General features: G+C 46.3%; 2 protein-coding genes across 2 annotated transcripts; both read left to right on the forward strand.

Moving 5' to 3' along the window:
• The first annotated feature begins 1,166 nt into the window (after window positions 1–1,166).
• Window positions 1,167–15,298, forward strand: LOC131266969 (uncharacterized). The gene is made up of 9 exons (XM_058269682.1): window positions 1,167–1,365; window positions 3,637–3,795; window positions 3,869–6,881; window positions 7,347–7,602; window positions 8,930–10,145; window positions 10,197–13,956; window positions 14,043–14,166; window positions 14,260–14,439; window positions 14,524–15,298. The coding sequence occupies exons 3-9, from the start codon at window positions 3,886–3,888 to the stop codon at window positions 14,746–14,748; spliced, it is 8,757 nt and encodes a 2,918-aa protein (XP_058125665.1). The 5' UTR covers window positions 1,167–1,365; window positions 3,637–3,795; window positions 3,869–3,885; the 3' UTR covers window positions 14,749–15,298.
• A 1,797-nt stretch (window positions 15,299–17,095) lies between these two features.
• LOC131272367 (zinc finger protein 431-like) lies at window positions 17,096–18,980 on the forward strand. Its single transcript, XM_058274078.1, has 3 exons — window positions 17,096–17,424; window positions 17,498–17,746; window positions 17,807–18,980. Exons 1-3 carry the CDS (start codon window positions 17,203–17,205, stop codon window positions 18,812–18,814), a joined length of 1,479 nt encoding a protein of 492 aa, XP_058130061.1. The 5' UTR covers window positions 17,096–17,202; the 3' UTR covers window positions 18,815–18,980.
• Window positions 18,981–19,134: the final 154 nt, after the last annotated feature.

Consider the following 19,134-nt stretch of genomic DNA (forward strand, 5'->3'; position numbering starts at 1 on the left):
CATTCGCATTCATTCATGTTCTCCGTTCGTAAGCACGAATCTTTCTCCGCCGTCGATCATGTGAAGTCTTTGAACACCGTTGATCGTCAGCTGAGCGCAGCAATTGTGCGTTATTTACGATTTGTTGTTATTTACCACGGATCGAAGAATGCACATTCCATTCTATAACTCAAGAAAGGGACATTTAAAAAAGAAAGAAAACCATATATAGGTAAGCACTACTTTATTATCGTTTTGATTGATTTCAAGCGACTGCTTTGCAAGACTACACCGGACTTACCATACACGGGATTTTTGTTATACAATCTAAACGTATTCTGTTTCTTTACAGATTCTCTAGAAAAGAGCGCTAAACGAAGGGGAGGCTATTCTGAGTTTGAATTATTTAAGTTTATATTTCAGCAAAACATTTCCGCATAGCTTTACTAGGTAACGAACCTTGCAAGTTTAGACCGAACGTTATTGAGGTTAGAATTCCTATAAACTTCACAAGATGTAAATTCTCATTCATTACCTGAATCTTTGGATGGATCTTCATTTGTACATTACATAGTGTTAGTAAATAGAGTAGATAAAAAGGAAAAAAGAATTGTTTACACTTCTTTCATTAACCAGTTTTGTTCATACGCAAAGCAAGTGCTAGTCCGTTGATTTTCAAACTATCGAGCTCTTTTCAAACCGGTTTGAAATTGTATCGAACATACCACGGTGTACTGTCAAGTTGGATGCATTTTTTAAGACAAAAATAAACCTTCAACTGGTTGTTTCTGGATGCATGCTCCGCTAGAAACAAACACTGATGAACAGCAATCCAATAGACCAATAGAATCCGCAATAATCCCCCCAACTTTTAGTTTCTATTTGTCCCCTCATGTACGTTTCTCATTCACACACACACCCATACAATAGCAGCAGGCCGTCTTCCTCAATCATCTTTTCGTATTTTTTCTAGAATAGTGAACCGTCATTTGACAGATCGCCAAATCGTTGTACTGCGACCGATGAAAAACAATAATTCAACTCCAGCGTCCGTCGGCGCGTTGCATATTAGTGTGTAATTAACTACACGGCGGGTGAACGGAACCGATTCGCATAAGTTATCTGTTTTGAGTAATTTTAAATACCGAAAGTGTTAATATGAGTTTATCATAGCGCATTGAACTTCTTCGGATCCCGGACATCGTGCAATGGTCGCACCTTCTCGGGTGGTCTACATTGAGGTAATCGAGCCACTCTGTGCTGTTGGAGTGCCGCCATTTTAAAGAAAGGTTTAAAGACACGGCAGATGATAGAATATGTAAAACTCGGAATGCCTACCGTGGCATGTGGTGAATAGTTGGACTAGAAGCATCCGGTATAAAGAAGGTAATAGGGTCGCCTGAATGGTTTGTCATATTGGGAAACTTTTAGAAGTGTTGATACTGTTTGTCTGGGATAATTAGTTAGGTAAGAAGATCAGATCGTAAGCTTTGGAAAAATTAGTTTTATCTTAACCGCGATGGAATAGAATCGGCATTTTGGATAAACAGAGGGAACCGGGTGTGTTCATGGCTGCCATCTTGAGCAACGTAAATCCTTGCTTGTGTGCGGCTATGAACCGGAAATACCTAACCTAACATTTTCGCCTTTCGTTCAGTTACGTGTCAACGCGTAAAGTTAGCCTCTTCGTTCAGTTGTGATCAATGTTATTTTGTGTGTCAGTTTCACAGACAGAATTACAATGCGCTACCAGGAATTTATTAGAACCGAAGGGGTGTTATCAGTAAAAGGACTAGCTCATAAGATTTTATTATTGCGCAGCGATTGTTCACTTTCGTGATCGTTAAGTCAGCAATGTTGATCGAAAAAAACAAAATGGCGACTGAACGAAAGGAATACAACACAGTATCTGATGTTTTACGACTTCAGTTGGCCGCAGCTCGTGAAAGCGGAAGGATGTCAAATTTGTTAGAGTAGCTAAGTGCAGCTCAAAGTGGATATTTTTGTACTTAACTGAGAAAACTGAGTTTTATATGTGAGTTTAGACAAAGTTTACATACTTTACTTTACAACGCTGTTTGACGGTACAAGGAAGTGCGTCGTAGTTTGCTTTCATTGCCGTTGTGTTAGGAGCAAACATATTTCTTATTAAACCTTGCCGACATCGCACCATTTGGGTACCCGTCCCATGGAAGCCGCCCTTCCGCATTCTCTTACCATTTACCTTCCTTCGAATTGTCAAACGTTTCGGCCATTTGTTGTTGAACATAGGATTCTGACGTACTCTTCCGCTCGAATCGACCCAAGCGCTGTCATCCTTTTGGTGTGGTGTTGTTTCGCTGGTTTCGCTTGTCTGTCGCGATATTTTCATTTGTGAAAACAGCAGCAAAATCATTTGCGCACCGTCTGAGGGAATTCGATGGTCAGGATTTCCTCCCTCTTGCCGACGGCGGCGGTGTATCGAGGCGATTGTTGCTGAAGGAACGTTGACGAGATGTTGTCGCCGCGCGTTGTTTCTTGCTGCAAACCCTTGAGGAGGTGAAGGCATGGTTAGTGTGTTGAGGAGGGACACGATAAGCGTGTGGGCAAGTGTGTGCGTTGGTATGTTCTGTGTGGAGTTCGGCGGTTTCATTAAACGGGTTGAATATGAATGGTGAATGGGAACATGAAAACTGAACCGAGCGCTACGATACGGCATTACCACACTGTAACGCGAATGTAATCTGATATTAGACACATTTGCTATTCTTCGCCCGCACTAATCATGCGATGCAGATTTATCCTATCTTGTAATTACTTCGTGAGTAAAGTTGTATCCTTTGCAATCCGTACTCCCCAGTTTAAAGGTACGGTGGGAATTAAATGCAGTGGGAGGTAAAAAAAATCTACAGTTTTCTATTCCTTTTGCTGCTCGTTTTCTTTGTTTTGTCTTGGCTGTTCTGCTTCGTGAAGGTTGACGATCGATTTGTTAGGACTTTGATGAATGAGTAAGTTTCTGTTGGTTTGCTGGCCATTTCTAAGCATGGAAAAAAAGTACGATTGTAAGCTAAGCAGCAGCTGTTAAGACTGGGGATACGCTTTTGAGGTATTTGACAGTCGGCCATTTTATTATTAATTTGCTTTTCCCTAGGCTCTATTGCCAACCGTACATGCGGAATGGTATCATTTCAGGTTTTTATTACTTTTGCTTTTGGCTTTCTACAGTTCTATTACGTCATGTAAGAACGCGAAAAGCGGCAAATATTTAGAAAGTGAAAAACTTCGTGACAGTTCATGGTTGTTGGGAAAAATGTTCATTTTGATCTGAGGGACCGCACCTAAAACGGTGTTGAGCAAAATAAGGTGATTAGTAATTTGGTATCATACACATAAATTCGATCGCAGTAACCCGCGACAGTAATTACCATTTTGCTTGTGTCATCGTTGCGAAAATGTAAATGTTATCGACCGTTGCTATTATCAAGATGAATATCATCTCATTATTTGAAAAGAATCCTTTAATATGATTCTGTTTGAGCTACTTAAAATTATATCGGTAATAATTTGTCGTTGATGAAAACTATTAAGAAAAACTTATTCATCTTTTAAATTAACTTTTCCTCATAAAGTGTTCCGGCAATAGAGTATTCTAAAAACTGATTTTTTTTTTCAATTCAGTGCGACGGCGCTACCAGCAATAGGATGATCGCATCAAAACTTGCGTTTTCGTACAACGCCGCCATCTTGGAATCGTAATCCTCCACATTCATCCCCGTTTTGTGAGGTTAGGTTTCAATAGCAACTGCTAGTGCCTGTTCTCAACGCGTGTTATCGAGTGTAGGTTCTATAGTTTAGTTCTTTTTTAAACGTGAATAACTGCTAACTTCAAGCTTTCCACTCCATAACATAGGGATTGCAGATTTTTCTATGGTTCACTCGAACATATTGGGAGGGCACCCAAAAAGACGTAGTCTTTGCAGCTGCGGCGGATGTTGCTGGCTGATCGTGCCCCGGTTGATTGCTCCCTTTGTCGGTGGTGAGATATATTTCTCGCAATCCACGAGGTACGGAACCAGTTGCGGTGGTGCCCAAACACCACCATCACGGTTGCGGATTTGTCGCTTAATGCACAGGCAATTACCCGTAGTAGATAGTGACAAACTAGGTGTTCAGCAGCATCAGCGAAATCGGCGTTTGGTACTCCAAAAGAGGCAACGGCTTTTCCGAGGCATTCCCTCTGTTTGTGCCTACCGTACCATAGTTCCAGATTACTTCCGGAAGCGCCAGCAGCGAAGGGTCGGTCACAAGTGTTCGTTAAAGCGAACGGCAGCTCCTGAGGTAACGCGAAATTTTGAACGCTCTGTTTCATCTGAAGAAATACCAGAAAACATTGCCGCAATCCCAAGTATCGACACATTTAAGCGAAATTACAAGGAATATTGTACGATACAGTGGACGATAGGACTGTGGTTTTCGATGTTACAGGAACGGCTAGAAGAGTTGGAACAAGGTGCCGACTCAACCAAAGAAAGTGGTTACTACTCTTCCCCAGAACCAACGCACGATGAGATGGAGGACAAGAAAAGTGGAGACAAAGGTACTCCGAAAAAGGCCTTCGAAGTGTCCGGTGAAAAATGTGTTGTTTCGCCATGTGAAGATGAGACAACCGCAACGAACGGTTCACTTCCGGGGCATAATGAAGAAAATGAAGTTCCTTTGGAGGACGCGGTGACTACTAACCGCACAACAACCCCCTGCACACCGGTCAAAGATACTACGATGGTTGAAGATGTTGCTGGCGACGGAGCATTGGAGAAGATTGTGCCGATGGGAATGGTCACACCGAACCGCACCCCGCTTTCCACGCCGGGTAAAGAGAGCCAAAAGGATGAGAGTCCGAGGCCATCATACAGCTTACTGCATACATCCAAAAGCGGTATCCTCGACCCATCCTACACCTGTGATATCGAGCTAGAGCCATTGGAAAATAGAAAATCCTCCATCGTAGACTCACTGTTGAACAAATTTAATCTTTCACCACCAGTCAAGCAGTCGGTGGGGCTACTGTCCGGCAGCTTTGACAGTGGTTGCAGTGAGGGGGAGTCTGGTGGATCCACACGTCGTTTGTTGCGAGACCGGAAGAAAATAGCTGCCCGGCCACGCTATATCGAAATTCCGGAAGAGCCAAGAAGGGTACGCGTGTCGAAGGTGTTTGGGCAGCTGCACAAAACGCTCAATATCGATTTGGAGTGCACCAACTCAAATTCCTCGACCGAGTTCTACGGGTTCGATGAAGGTGAGGTTGTAAAGCTGGACAAACCGAGTCTGCCCGGACTGCTCCCGACTCCGATCGTGAAAAAAACGCAACCATTCGCTCCATTTCTATCCTACGGCACTACCATCAATGCGACGGATGACGCCGGCGCGAGCTCGGAAACGCGCAGCGATCTGTTCCACGAGGAGGGTCTGATTTCGTTCGGTTCCCTGCCACCACGACTGTCGTGTCCCCAGCGCCCAAACGATATGGTACGACCGCGGACCGTCGCCCAGAAGCGTATCCTGCTGCAGAAGGAGAACGACGTGCGCTATCACATGATCGACAATGAGTCGAAAATCTTTCACTTTCTCGAGAAGCGTACCAAAAACATTGACGTTGCGCTCGACTTTCAGCGCATGAAGGAACTGCAAGATCAGCCGATACCGTTCACGCGCGACACTTGGCGGGCTCTTTCTTGGTTGCGCACAGAAAAAGGCCGGTACTATTTTCAGACGTTTCACATCGATAATCGGACGGTCAAGTTAGCTGGATGCCAGGGAAATCATCCGCACCGGCGGCTCACACGGAAGTCCACTTTCTCCAGCCCGGTCGTGGCGTCGGGCGGGTGTCGCATTCACTACATCACCAATTGTCGATGCCCAGAATATCCGGAAAACATAGTTTTGGATATTCCGCAACTGACGTCTTCGGAACAGCAGCGCACTGGTGGCAGCCATGTGAAAAGTTCATCCCATAGCCAAAGACCAAAACTCCTCCCAGACGGTCTATTCCCCCCGGTAGGAGACTATCGGACGCATCGGTCCTATCCACATTTAAAACCTGGGCCGCTGTCATCAAAGTGCTTACAAGTCGATACGCTCGATGATCCTTACCTTGGACCGCGAGAAATCTTCCAAATGCCTCCAGTAGAGCTAGAGGTGTTCCCAAAAATCAACCGGCCCCTTGATGGGTACGTTAAGCCATATCTCAAAATGATACTGCCCCACAAGGGTATTACGGAGAATTGGGCCCGGTTTGCCGTGTCTACTTTGCGTCCCCCAATGGCGTCGGATGGGGTTTCGATAGGAAAGCACCACACCGGCGAAGAACGATCGTTCGTTTTTCAACTTCCGTACGAAAATAATCAGCGGAGAATGCTCATACGCCGGCGGCTCATCGTGCGTCCCGGCACCACCGTTTCCTCAGTGGTGGATATGGATATCGAAAAATTTGAGAAGCTAATGCAAGAAAAGCTCATATTCCGTAAGTCCATTGACCATGCCGTTGAGGCGCACGAGGACGTTGACGCAGATGAACGGATCTGCGCGGATATTCTTAGCGAGATGACGGATTCGGTGGCAATCGCCCTTGCAGAAGACATATTTCAGAGGGACGATCCAGATGTTGACTACACGAAGGAAGAAACACCGCTGGACCAGGAGGAAGTGGTCCATTCGAAACCAGTCGCCATGGCACTGGCAGCAAAGAGCGAAAGAACAACGCCGATACCAACACCACCTCCTCTATCCAGTGCAGGAGCTAGCTCACAAATCTCTTCAGCTCCAACTGAACCTCCAAAGGATACTTCGGCTGGTTCGGTTGCAAATCAACCATCCGTTTCGTCAGAATGCAGCAAAACCAACGATCCGGCCAAGTTGAAACTACTGTAAGTTCACACCCATCTAGTCAATACAGTACACTTTGCTTTGCATGCGCTTACATCATTTCATCACATTAGCCATGATTTGCTCATCACATTTGCCATGATTTGACGAAGCAAACTAGTTGCATCTCCATGGCAGAACGTAGAATACTTTAAGTTGCCAATTGGGAAAGCGGATTATCATTGCTATTTTTGCTAACCGAAAGGGCGTTCCTGTTCGCCTAGTTCTAGGATTCCATTAATGTAAAAGTGATACTAATGGTTTCCAACGAGGTGTAAAATTTGGTGCTTATGTTACGAAAATAGCAGCGCTAAAACGCAAATAAATTACAAACCGCGACTAATGCCTTTATACACTCCCTAAACATAAACCACCACCACTATCCCCTCTTCCCTCCTCCATTCATCATCATCATCTCATTGCAGCAGGTATAATGAAAATAATACCGTTCCCCCCTTCCCGTCTAGCCGAGAGATGAAACGACTTAACGCGACTATCATCGAGGGCCCAAGTCAGCCAAAGGTAACTATAGGCGAGGCAGCTCCCCAGCGACAGCAGTGCGATCCGCAGTACTGTGCTCACGGTTGCATTTGTGATGTTCTGTCCGGATCGGACATGTGTGTGATTGTCAGTAGACTGCGAAAACAGCGCTGTCGGCAGATCGACTGTATTTTTGGTTGCAAATGTGGCTATGAGCAGAAACAAGCTGTCAACTACACCAAGGTAAATACCATGATCAGATACCATGGGGGGTCTGCGACAGCCGAGCGGTAGCGCCGGTTAGAAAATCGGCCCATAAGCGCCGGGGCTCAGCACCTCGACGGCGTGGGTTCGAAATCCAACCGAGACCGGACCCTCCCCTGTATGAGAGGACTGACTATCCACGTACAACAGGGAAACAAGTCTAGTAAACCCTTAACGGGCAGGCATGACCAAGAGGTCGTACCTTTTACAAACCAACGTGCAAATGCAACTATTCTTGGATCGTTTAACGATGCATATCTCAGATCAGTAAAAAGAGAGGTTAGGCCAAAGCTATTTTCTGTACCGCCATTGTTTTGATAACTAGTTCAAAAAGTATTTAGTATTCGCATTATCTGTGAGATTTTCTTATGAACACTAGTCACCAATGGATATTCTAGGTTGATTCCCAGTTTGACATAACAATGCGCCTTGGTAGTGGATAATTTGGAATATGTGGGGAGTTTATTAGTTCATACGAATTTTTGATACATCAGAAATAAAATACTGAAAGATTAAGAATTAGCTATGGATGTAATTGATTACATCACAAAATCAGGAAATATGAATCACTGTCAAATACAGGGGTTTTCAGATGATAAATAACAGTAGCAGCATTTATTCTATCTGCAGCACTTGATATTCCAACAATAACAGTGGATGTTGTCATGTTTATCGTAGCGTTTTCAGTAGAAATTATAACTGGAGCAGTTGATATTATAAAGTTGGTAAGGCAGCTTGAGCGTAATACGTAACAAGCAAGTTTAAACGTAGATTGTAATAATTACAGTTCATGGTTGATCAACATATTAGGTAGGCTCATCTCGAATGAAGACCTTCGCTTTCATTGGAACAAACATATTGACTATCTAAAATTACAAAAAATGGTATGTAGTAAACATGAAAAGAAATTAGTACTGGTTGTTTCAAATTTTCTTAAGTTTTCTTATGAAATCAAAGTGGTTGAGGTTAACCCACCTGGTACGCTCAACAGCGTTTGGGCTGTTATTAGTGCGATATACGTTTACACATGACTGTGCTATAACATCAACTGTTACTGTTTGAATATGAAGTGCTGCAGTTAGAAAAAATGCTGCTACTGTTATGATATCATCTGAAAACCCCTGTAAACCACACCAAAGATATGAAATCCCACGCAAAGACAGCTTGTTGAATGAGCCAGCTCATTTCACCAACGGATCTTCTTTCACTCGGAGAAAAGGAGCAGTACTAATTGTCGTAAAACTCTAGTAGCTATTTGGCCGATGAATTCACGAAGGGTTTTTTTTCTTTTCCTTTTCCTCCCTAGACGGAAGCAAAATCCGAGGACAAATCCGCACTCTTCAATGCCGATATGAAACATCTACACGAGGAAGTTACGGAGCGTTTGGCCAAGGAAGAACGCCAGTTCACCTCCACCGTAATCGTGACGGGTGATGCGACCGTTGTGGTGCCCAATTCCGAATCGGAAACCCGTCGGCAGAAGAAGATGCCCGTCAAGTTCAACGACTATTATGACGATCAAAGTTTTCAATGCCTACTCAAGGGTGGTACGGCCGTGGAACCAATGAGCTTCGTAACCAGTGAACCGCCCGCCAATGTAAAACCGCTGACTCCGGCAGAACGGATGCGCCATGCACACGTTGTGTTGAATCGGATTCCGGAACTGGCGAACCTCGAACCATGGTGCATGGTGCATGAGCTGTATCGGTGCTTTTGTGGCGGCACGGCCACCCAAGGGAAACCGTTTTCATTCACTGAGGATAACTACATCGCACTATCGGCCTCGAAAGCGTCTGCCACTGGAGAAGCAGCAAGCGGCGTTTCATCTAAAGCTGTGAATGGAACGCCACTTCCTGTAACAGCGAGTCGGATGATGAAAGCGGTTACTCCGACACTAGCCAGCAGTAAAACGACCAACAACAGTAAGGTGCAACCGTTAGAGGAATATCCGCCAGAAGTGTTGTACGAAACACGACGGAAACGTTTGTATTCATTCGAGAAGCCTTACACCGAAACAGAGCACCAGCGTGGTGAATCGGTCGGCGGAAGGATGTCAAGGGCCACCGGCAACAACAGTGGAGATGGAACATTTACGTTGCCATTGCCGCGTCGCCGAGAGCGTGACAGCTCGGAAGAGTCGTACAAACCACCATCGGAGAAGAAATCTTCGAAGGCTAAGAAAGCGAAATTCGCCACCGAGGGTCGTCGCGCTTCGGTCGCAGTGCGACGACGGGACTCAGTGGTCACGAGTCGCCTGACGTTACCGAAGCGGCGCGCGTCGATTGCCGCCCGAGAGAAGGCTTCGTTCTTTGCGTATCAAGATGAGGAACCATTGCCACCACCACCATCAGTGCCACTCAAGGCGCTACGCCGGAGCGAGTCATCGATGGTCGCTCCGAAGACTCCGGCCGATGTGCAGTACACGGTGGTGTCTCAGCCGACGAAAAACTCCACCGGTAAGGCTGGTATCTCAAATATCATCATCAAGCGCATTCCACCAGTACCGCTTCAATCATCGCAACGTAAATCGGCACCGACTGGTAGTAGCAGTTCTAACAAACCATCTACTCCAGCGAAGGCTGTGCAAAAAGAAACGACTTTATTGGTTGGGGGAAAGGAACGTCCGTTCCGAATGACGGTGAATGAGTTGAGAAGAATCATTCAACAGGAACACGCCAGCGCCCAAAAAACGAAGGCCACTAAGGGTGCAGAACAACTGAGTGGTAGACCGATGGCAGAGTTCTGCTACATAGATCTGGTTGATAGCGAGGAAAATATCGACCGAGTTGTTCAGCTGCACCTCAACAACCTCACCGATGGTACGAAGAAGCTTGTAATCTGTGGCAATAAGCGAACGTACGTCGAAAACGGGGAGTTTCGTGACGGAAGACCACCGGCACGAACCATTCCCTTTAACGATCGCACCACTTACATCGTTCAGATACCGCAAGAACAACAATCGCAGCCGATACCTGAGAATGACCGGTCAGTGCCAAAGCTCGCACCATCTATGGTTCGTTCGAAGCCAACAAATCAACCTTCGCCCGCTGTTGCCGCGGCATCAAAACCCCCTTCAACGTCATCCAGCACCAGCACCTCTACGAAGTTGCCGGCTCCGCCGCCGCCGCAGCTTACAGAAACAGCATTGTATAAACAGGCTATGAATCAGGCAGATCGTGAGCTTGTCAAGCTTATGCGGCACATCAACGAGCTGATCGGGAAGGATAAACTGAATGTGACATATCCAGCGAAGCATGGAATCATGTACATCTGTCGCTGGAAGGTTTTTCTGCGCGCCTTTGTGCTTAGTCAAATCGACGTGCTCGATGTGGTGCTGAAGAACGGTGTCGAGCTGACATTGGTGCGTGGAGATGCGGAACAATCCTGGCGTATGCCGCCGGAGACTGTGCAGACGACACTGAGTGCTCGCCGGTCCAGTTGCACCGGCTTTGCTAACTCCTCCGCCGACGAGCCCAACCAGCATCCCCGGCCCTCGCTGTTGTTGCAGATGCTGATCCAGCGCGTGGATAATGTGAAAACAAACCAACTGGCGCTGGTCCTTTATGGGAGCGAATCGTACTGGCACTTTTGTGGCTTCATCAAGACGGGCCCAGGTAGGCCGTACTTGACCAACAACAACATTCTACTCCAACCGTCCACTCAGGCGAAGGAAATCGTTAAGGCACGTTTACGGGAGTACTACCGAAGGTCGATGGCGGCGACGACAAACAAGCCAAATCAAGAGGGCGCCGTGACCCAGGCAGTGGGTAAACAAATTGTCCACGGAGAAGGAAGAAGTGCTGGATCAAGTTCTCCCCCGGAGGTATCGAACCTGGAAATCGTGAAACGGGTGCATCTGTGCACGATTTACCTTGAACGTTTGCTGATTGATATCGCACGGACGAGGACGCCCAAAGACAGTGTCTATCCGCGCTGGATGAGCATAACGATCGCACGTGACTTTAGCAACCTACTTATCCCAAGCCTTAACTGTAACGTGTCGTACGGGCGGCTTCTAAATCTGATGAAGAAGGCAAATGATACACAGAAGCCGATCGTATTTCCCTTTCCGGAAGTGCCGATTGCTCCCTCTGGCGGAGGAAAGCAAATGTTCCGACCGTCTATTTTCTGCCTACCGAAGCAAGAGGGTATGATATTCATAGGTCCGTTTCCCGAAACCGATATCAAACTCGATGTGATACTGTGCCAGATGGTGGACGGGAAAATGTACACTCGTGAAGAGTTTCAACGGATGAACTCTATCGATGTGGCTGGGAAAAAACGGACACAGGGTACCTGGCTCCAAACCCATCGACCAGAAGTGCACATACAAATAGCTGCCAATGCAACACCGAGTAGCCAAGGTTCCGGGATTCCTGAACAAGTGCGTCAGCGGTCGCTGCTTAAGCGCAACGTTAGCCACGGTCTTCAGCAGGTGAACACTGATTGCATCGTGGTTCTTGACGACGATGAGGAGGAAGCGGAGCAAGCGAATGGAAATGGGGATGATGTGGTTGAAGAAAGTGACCTGGTGGACAATGCCGAGGATGCTTTCCCGGGAAGAACGACGAAACAGCCGCACACTAATGCAACAACGATGGAGGATGTGAACAAAGCGGAAGATATGGTCTCTCGCATCCGCACCCAACTGTTAACATTGAACAGTAACCAGAAGATAGCTGGTAGAAGGGCATCCGTATTCGTATCCTCCGAGAAACGTTCAACGCAAAATGTGTCCGAGTCCGACCAACAGCGGCAGAACCTAATGCGATTGGTTGAGAAGACGATGGAGCAAACGAAAGAGGAGAAGAGAAAACTAGCGTCGTTGGTAAAGAGCACCCTAGCGTCACCAGCACAACCACTTCAACGTAAACCGTCCCTCGTGGGAGACGCAGCTGTGACAATTGGCAACAAGCGTAAATCGATTGATTGTAGTAGGGAAGAACCTGCAGACAGTCAGGTTAAGATAATGCGCCGCTCTGCACCGATGACTGTCGAAGATAAACCCACCACTACTACTACTACCGCCAACACAGTTAGCAGTCCGAGTATGGGCACCCGTCTGCCGCATCGATCTAATCCCATACGAATATCCCTGCCGAATCAGGTTTTCAGCAGTCAGGGTCAATCAAGTAAAGTCCAAATCTTCGCTAAACCGATGGCACAAACTACGGCGAATGGTAAATGGGTACCCCTTGCCAACGGACTCCGCAACTCAACTCCGACAGGGTTGGGGAAAGTTTCACCTGCGCTTGGCAATGGAACGCTAACTGTAAAGCCACTGGAAAAGCTCCTACCGTCCTCCAAGGTCAACGCGGAGAAGAAGCGCAAGGAGGAGGAGGAGGAGGATGTAGTTTGCCTCGATGATGAAGACGAAGATAGTCCACCGACGATCACCACCTCTCAGCAGTCTCTGCCAGCGACAGAAACCACTGGTGACAACGAACGGACGATCCTCAGTGACGAGCAGATTGCGTTGTTCAGTAGTAAGCTGGATTTAAGCAAAACCTGTAAGGCCTATCGATACAATGCGGCCACCCGCGTGCTGACGATGAAGCGTTCGCTCATAAACAAGTTTGCCCAGCAAGATCCGGATTTGCTGAGAGATACGATTGCCGCGCTCGGCTCCAAAGTTGGTAATACGACAACGACGGCGACGAAAAGGGTTACGGCGACGGCGACGGCGCCGTTGGAACAAGAAGCAACGATACCAAGCACTATGATGGCTACTCCAACTACAACGGCGGAATTGGTACCAACCAATCCAAAAGCCATGTCATCTGTGATGAAAATGACTCAAACAACCACATCAACATCGGTCAGCATGAACTCTCCAAAAGCCTCGACCGCTACAACTGCGCCAATGGCACCTCCGGAAGCCACGACTAGTGTGACTAGAACAGCGTCAACCAAACTCACATCAACAATCACACCATCCGTACAACAAGCTACAAGCGCATCGCTAGCAACGACCTCACGTAGAATGTCCCTACCGCGAACGAAAGTAGTACCACGTGTACCGGCTACACCTTCCCCAGGACCGGGTGACCCAACCCAGACGAATGCGAATGGCGATCAGTCTTCATCCGGTGGTGGTGGTGGTAGTGGTCAGCCACAGAAGCCTCCGTACGTTATTCTCACCCCCGCGATGGAGGCCGCCCGGCTTAAAAATCCGCACCGACGGGGCGTACTGGAATCAAAGATCCCGAAACTCGGTCTGGTGGAGGTCATAAGGCTCGAGCATGAAGTGATCGTACTTGTAAAAGAGCTCACCGGCGGTGGGCAGCATATCGCCGTGGTCAACCTGGAGGAAGCTGTCACGTTGTTGAACAGGTAAGTGCTGCTCGTTCAAAGCGTTTCAATGAACACCGGGCTTAAACTAATGTGTGTCGTCTCTCGTTTCTTCCATCACGTTCAAGGTTTATCCAGTTCAATACATACACGTTCAAACCGTACAATCTTGCCATCCAGTGGGAGTTTAAGGAAAGGTCCAAACCGCTAGCACCACATGAGGACCTGACGAAGATCATCAACCAGCGTTGTGTAAGTAGCGGTGAATGAAGAAAAAGAGTAACCATACGATGCAACAGCTGCCTTCACCCTTGATTTGTTCGTTACATTTTCCCCGGACTCTAGGTTGTCACGCGGTATGGGCTTATCGATACTTCCAAGGCAGACCAGATGAAGTACATGGAAATAACCCTTCCCGACCTGTACGACGAGCTGATGGTCACCGCTTTAGCAATGCAGAGCATACCGAAGAAAAAGTATGAAGAGCAGCGATATTACGAGGATGTGGAAAAAGTTTTCAACCAGGTATTTGTCCGTTTGGTTGGCGCGAATGTGTAATAACACTAACTTCTTTCACTTTGATTTTTCCTTTCCTTAAAACATGTACAGAGTGCCGTGTTTATCGAAGAACTAAAATCGACCAACCGTGCGCTGCTGTTGGAGAAGAAAGAACTATCCGTGCGGGTGAGGGAAAATCAGACAAAGTTGAAACGGCTCAGCAGAGGACTTCCACCTGGACGGAATAACGGAGCTCTCGCAGCTACTCGCACTTCGAGCCCAGCGGTGATATCGCCGAACAATCGTGAGTCTGTGATCGTGATCGATGATGACTAATACCCCGGATCAATCGGGAAATTAGTGGTGTTGACTGAGGAGTATAACTAAAGAAGAAGTTGTTTTACCAAACCAATTTTAAATTTATGTTGCCACAATCGGGACAAAAAAGCGGCACTGGTAAACTAGGGGAAGGTTAAAGTTTTCGTTTTTATGTGTAGGCTGGATTTAGCTGGACAAGCTGCACGAAGGCGTCCGCGTAATGTAAAGTATTGAACTTTTACACATGATTAGTAAAGGTTGTATGTTGAGTTTTCTAGTTTTTGCAAGAAAAATGGAATTGATCTACCATTCTTTTCCGAACGAACACTATAAACTCGCACTGATGTAAACCTGTCGAATTACGCATCCCGTATGCTTTATGGTGATTATCATTTATGTTGAATAAGAATTCATTAAACACATGCCATTTAAACTTTATACTTAATGTCTTCGAAAAATGAATGAATTGATGGTGCAATGAAAAACAAAACACAACATTTTTGTTTCAATTAATTTATGCCGAAAATCGGAATCATGCGACAACAGAGACCCACCCCCCTGTGCAAAGCTTTACGAGACTTCAACTTACTATCTGAAAAGAGCGCCCGTTACTGAAGAGACCAGTTCAGTGCCCATTCGTCTGTGTTACTGTTGTTTGGCAGTTCTAGTTAATGGTTCATGCGTGATCAGAGCAACATTGGCACCGTGTAGAATTCGCGTTTTAAGGCGTCACCAATGTTGCTAGTGATGTCACTTTCCTGAAGACGGGACTGGGTCCTGAAGACAATCTTAGCCACGTTATGTTAGGGTTACATGAAACTGAAAAGGCTGCGCTTAATGCCAAGCGCGCAAATCTGTGCAAACCGTTTTTATCATTTGCTGATCGAAAAACACATATGCGCAGTGTGGGGATTGTACCGAGCTAGAATAATTTATAGAATAATAATAATAATGGAACGAATCATCCGAAATTATTAATGAATGGATTTTGAATGCGAGGCAACGAAAAATGAAAAAAACCTTTGGCTAGATAGTTGGCAACGAATAGTTGAATTTGGAAGTTGAAATATATTTAAATAGAGAAATGATTCGTGGAAATCACGACACGCATGACACTTGACTGAACATTTACATTTTCCCGTTTGCACATCTTGAATTGCGCTTAGTGCAAACTTAGCATCATACAAGTTACATGAGAAGAGCTCGCTCAAGTTTGCGCTCAAGGGCTGGGTGTCCTGCATCGGATAGCAAAGCATAATTTAGATTGGATCTTTATTTTCTATAGCGGCAGTTTCTTAAAGCAGGGATCTATGACAATCTGTGTAAGGTCTACTTACTTACTTAGTTTTCACTACAACTGCTGAGCGACCTTAGCCTGATGAAGCTACATCCGAAACCGCTGACGGTCGTTGGCCAAAGTGGTCCAATTTCGGATTCGATAATTTTCTGGCGGTTTCGTCTAAGCCTTCCTTTCCGTCTACGCCATCAATTCAGGCCTATCACGCCTCTTCTATCCTTCGGGACAGCCTAAACGGACTTTACAGGCTGGGTCGTTCGTTATTGTTTGCATGACATCTCCAGCCTGGGGTCCGCGACAGCCGAGCGGGAGCGTCGGTTAGAAAATCGGCCCATGAGCGCCGGGGCTCACCACCTCGACCCCTCTACGAGAGGACTGGCTTTCTACGTACACATAGGGCAAAAGTCTCGTAAGCCCTTAACGGGCAGGCATCCGCAGGCAACATGGTCGTTACGCCAAGAAGGAGAAGAAGAAGAAGTTCCGCCTACCGGAACCTGGCGAGCCTAATTTGCTGTGAGGCAGTGAGATCTTCTTACAGCTCCTAGAGCTCATCTTTATATCGGCTCCCCTATTGTTCTTCTGCACATCCGGGGTCAAACATCTTCCAAGCATCTTCCTCTCGAATGTATAGTATGGTGAAGATAAAATTTTCTTTAAACCCTGGTGTAAAACGCACCTCTGTGAATCAGGTTATGCTTCAATAAAGTACATAAACTGACCCTTAATTCTACTTCTCACCTTTGCCTCTCTAAATACTTGCCCAAGAAACTACAAGCCGTTTATGGTCACTAGTGTATAAATTTAAAACCCAACCTCAGCCGAACTAGGCACTATAAACAGCTGCCAGAAACGAGGGTTTATTTTGATTTGTTGATCCTCCTCCTTCAAGCTCGATGTTTTGTTTACGTTCGGAGTCGCGGGGGAGGGGCATATGGCCTTAGTTGCCGGTCCTTAATCCACAGAGGTCTACATCACCAGAGTAGCTGGCGAAGGCCCAGGAAGCTGGATTCAACAGCCGTACTGGTGTAAATCCTCGCAGACGAAGAAGAAGAAGAAGAAGAAGAGTCGCGGGGGACGAATACAAATCGAACTTTGCCGTTGGTATTGTTCCCTCTAGCACAAACTGCCGGTGAACGCTTTCACTCGTCTATAAACTTAAACAAATTGTGAACGGAATGGCTACACTCACTTCGGGGCAATCTATAGCCGATGCGGTTGAAGATCAGGAGGACGAACAGAGCAATCATCTTCAGCACTATGCGGACAATTTCGATCGCCTCTGTCGACTGTGCCTATCAACCGACCAGCTGGTGACTATCTACTCCAACGTGCAGGGTCGTAATGTGTACTATGTACGCAATTTTGTAAAGTTTGCTCTAGATTTACTAGCTATAAAGGTAAGCCTTATGCCGTGTTCTTGTAAAGGCCGAGACACCAACACACTATTTGATGTATTCCCTGTGCCTACAGATTAACAAGCACGATATGCTGCCGAACTTCATATGCCAACATTGCGAGCGTTCTCTGTGCATAATTTTCAAATTTAAAAAGAAGTGCGATCGGTCGTTGGCCATTTTAAAGTGCGTCCAGGATAGCATGAGCAAACAGGACAAGGTAGTAGTTCCTGAGGCGGATCTCCAGCAGAAACCAAAGATACAGCGTAAGAGAAAACGGAGGGCAGCATCTAAGGTGGTGAATTGTGAAGAAATACTGAAACAGGTAATTTGAAAAAAAAAGTTATTAGAAAAGATTGTTGTCATTTGTAATTCCTCTTACTAGCTACCAGCTGGAATCAACATCGGAAAAGTAAGTAAAAATGAAGACGTAACCGTAGCGGACAAATGTACTGTGGAACAAGAACCGGATATGATCGTAGTTGAACAACCTCCCTCTATCAGTTATTATGAAAATGGAATTGAGTCCGCTTTGGATCAAAATGAGTCCGAAGATCCAATTCACGTCGGTGACCAAAACATCAGCGTCTCTACAGAGCTACAATATGAGCAAGCCTATGGCGACGATCAGATCGACCCGGAAGCATATCTTAAAGAGGAAAAGAAAATTGCACAAGCGAAAATAGAGGGGGAATTGTTAGAACTTCTCGATATAGATCACCACGAGTTGGACACAGAGAAGAACAAATCCAATGGACGACGGCGAGCGGTGTGTCCGGTTTGCGGCGCAATGGTAAACAACGTCAAATCGCATCTCGTCGTCCATTCTAACGTGCGGCCACACCAGTGCGATCGATGCCCGAAAAGTTTCACCACCCGCAACAAACTCCAATCACATACCAACAGTGTCCACCTGCGGAAGCGTGACTTCAAGTGTGACGTCTGCGGGAAGGCATTCCTGGAGAAGAACAATTTGAAGGGCCACATGCGGATACACAGTGGTGAGCGGAATTATACGTGCGACATCTGCGGTAAATCATTTCTGTTTGCCGGCACGCTACGCTGCCACAAGCTGACTCACTCGCAGGAGAAAAACCACGAATGTCAGATCTGTGGGAAGCTGTTTCTGATGCGAACGACGCTCAACAAGCACCTCAATGTGCACACGGACGAGAGGCCACACAAGTGCGACCTGTGCGATAAGCGCTTCCGAACCTCCACGCACAAGGTGGTACACATGCGGACGCACACCGGCGAAAAGCCGCTCGGTTGCTACATCTGCGAGATGTCTTTCGCACATCATAAGGCGCGTAGTGTTCACATGAAAACGAAACATCCGGAAGACTTGGTGAAGCTGGGACTTATCGATGATAGGGGCCATCTTAAAGTGTAACACGCTTCTAGGGCGGTTCGTCTCTAATGCTACAATTGCTGCATTTGTTATGTCTGTGACTTATCAACACGATTAATGACATGTTTTAATTTGACTGCACAGTCGTGTCTTTCGTAGGAGATTGTAAAAGCTCCCACCTTAAATTCTAATAAAAATAAAAACTATTCTGTCAAGATCAAAAGTCGTTCTAAATCATCGAAAATGGAACCTCTGGTCTATTGAGACTAAGCGGTACACATAGAATGCCAAGGAACCTAGTAAGTAAGCGGTCCAACGGTCTTACCTTAATTTTCATATTTTTGCATCAACGCGAGTTCACG

Source organism: Anopheles coustani, chromosome 3, assembly GCF_943734705.1.
Source record: "Anopheles coustani chromosome 3, idAnoCousDA_361_x.2, whole genome shotgun sequence".
In the NCBI taxonomy this organism is placed as follows: domain Eukaryota; kingdom Metazoa; phylum Arthropoda; class Insecta; order Diptera; family Culicidae; genus Anopheles; species Anopheles coustani.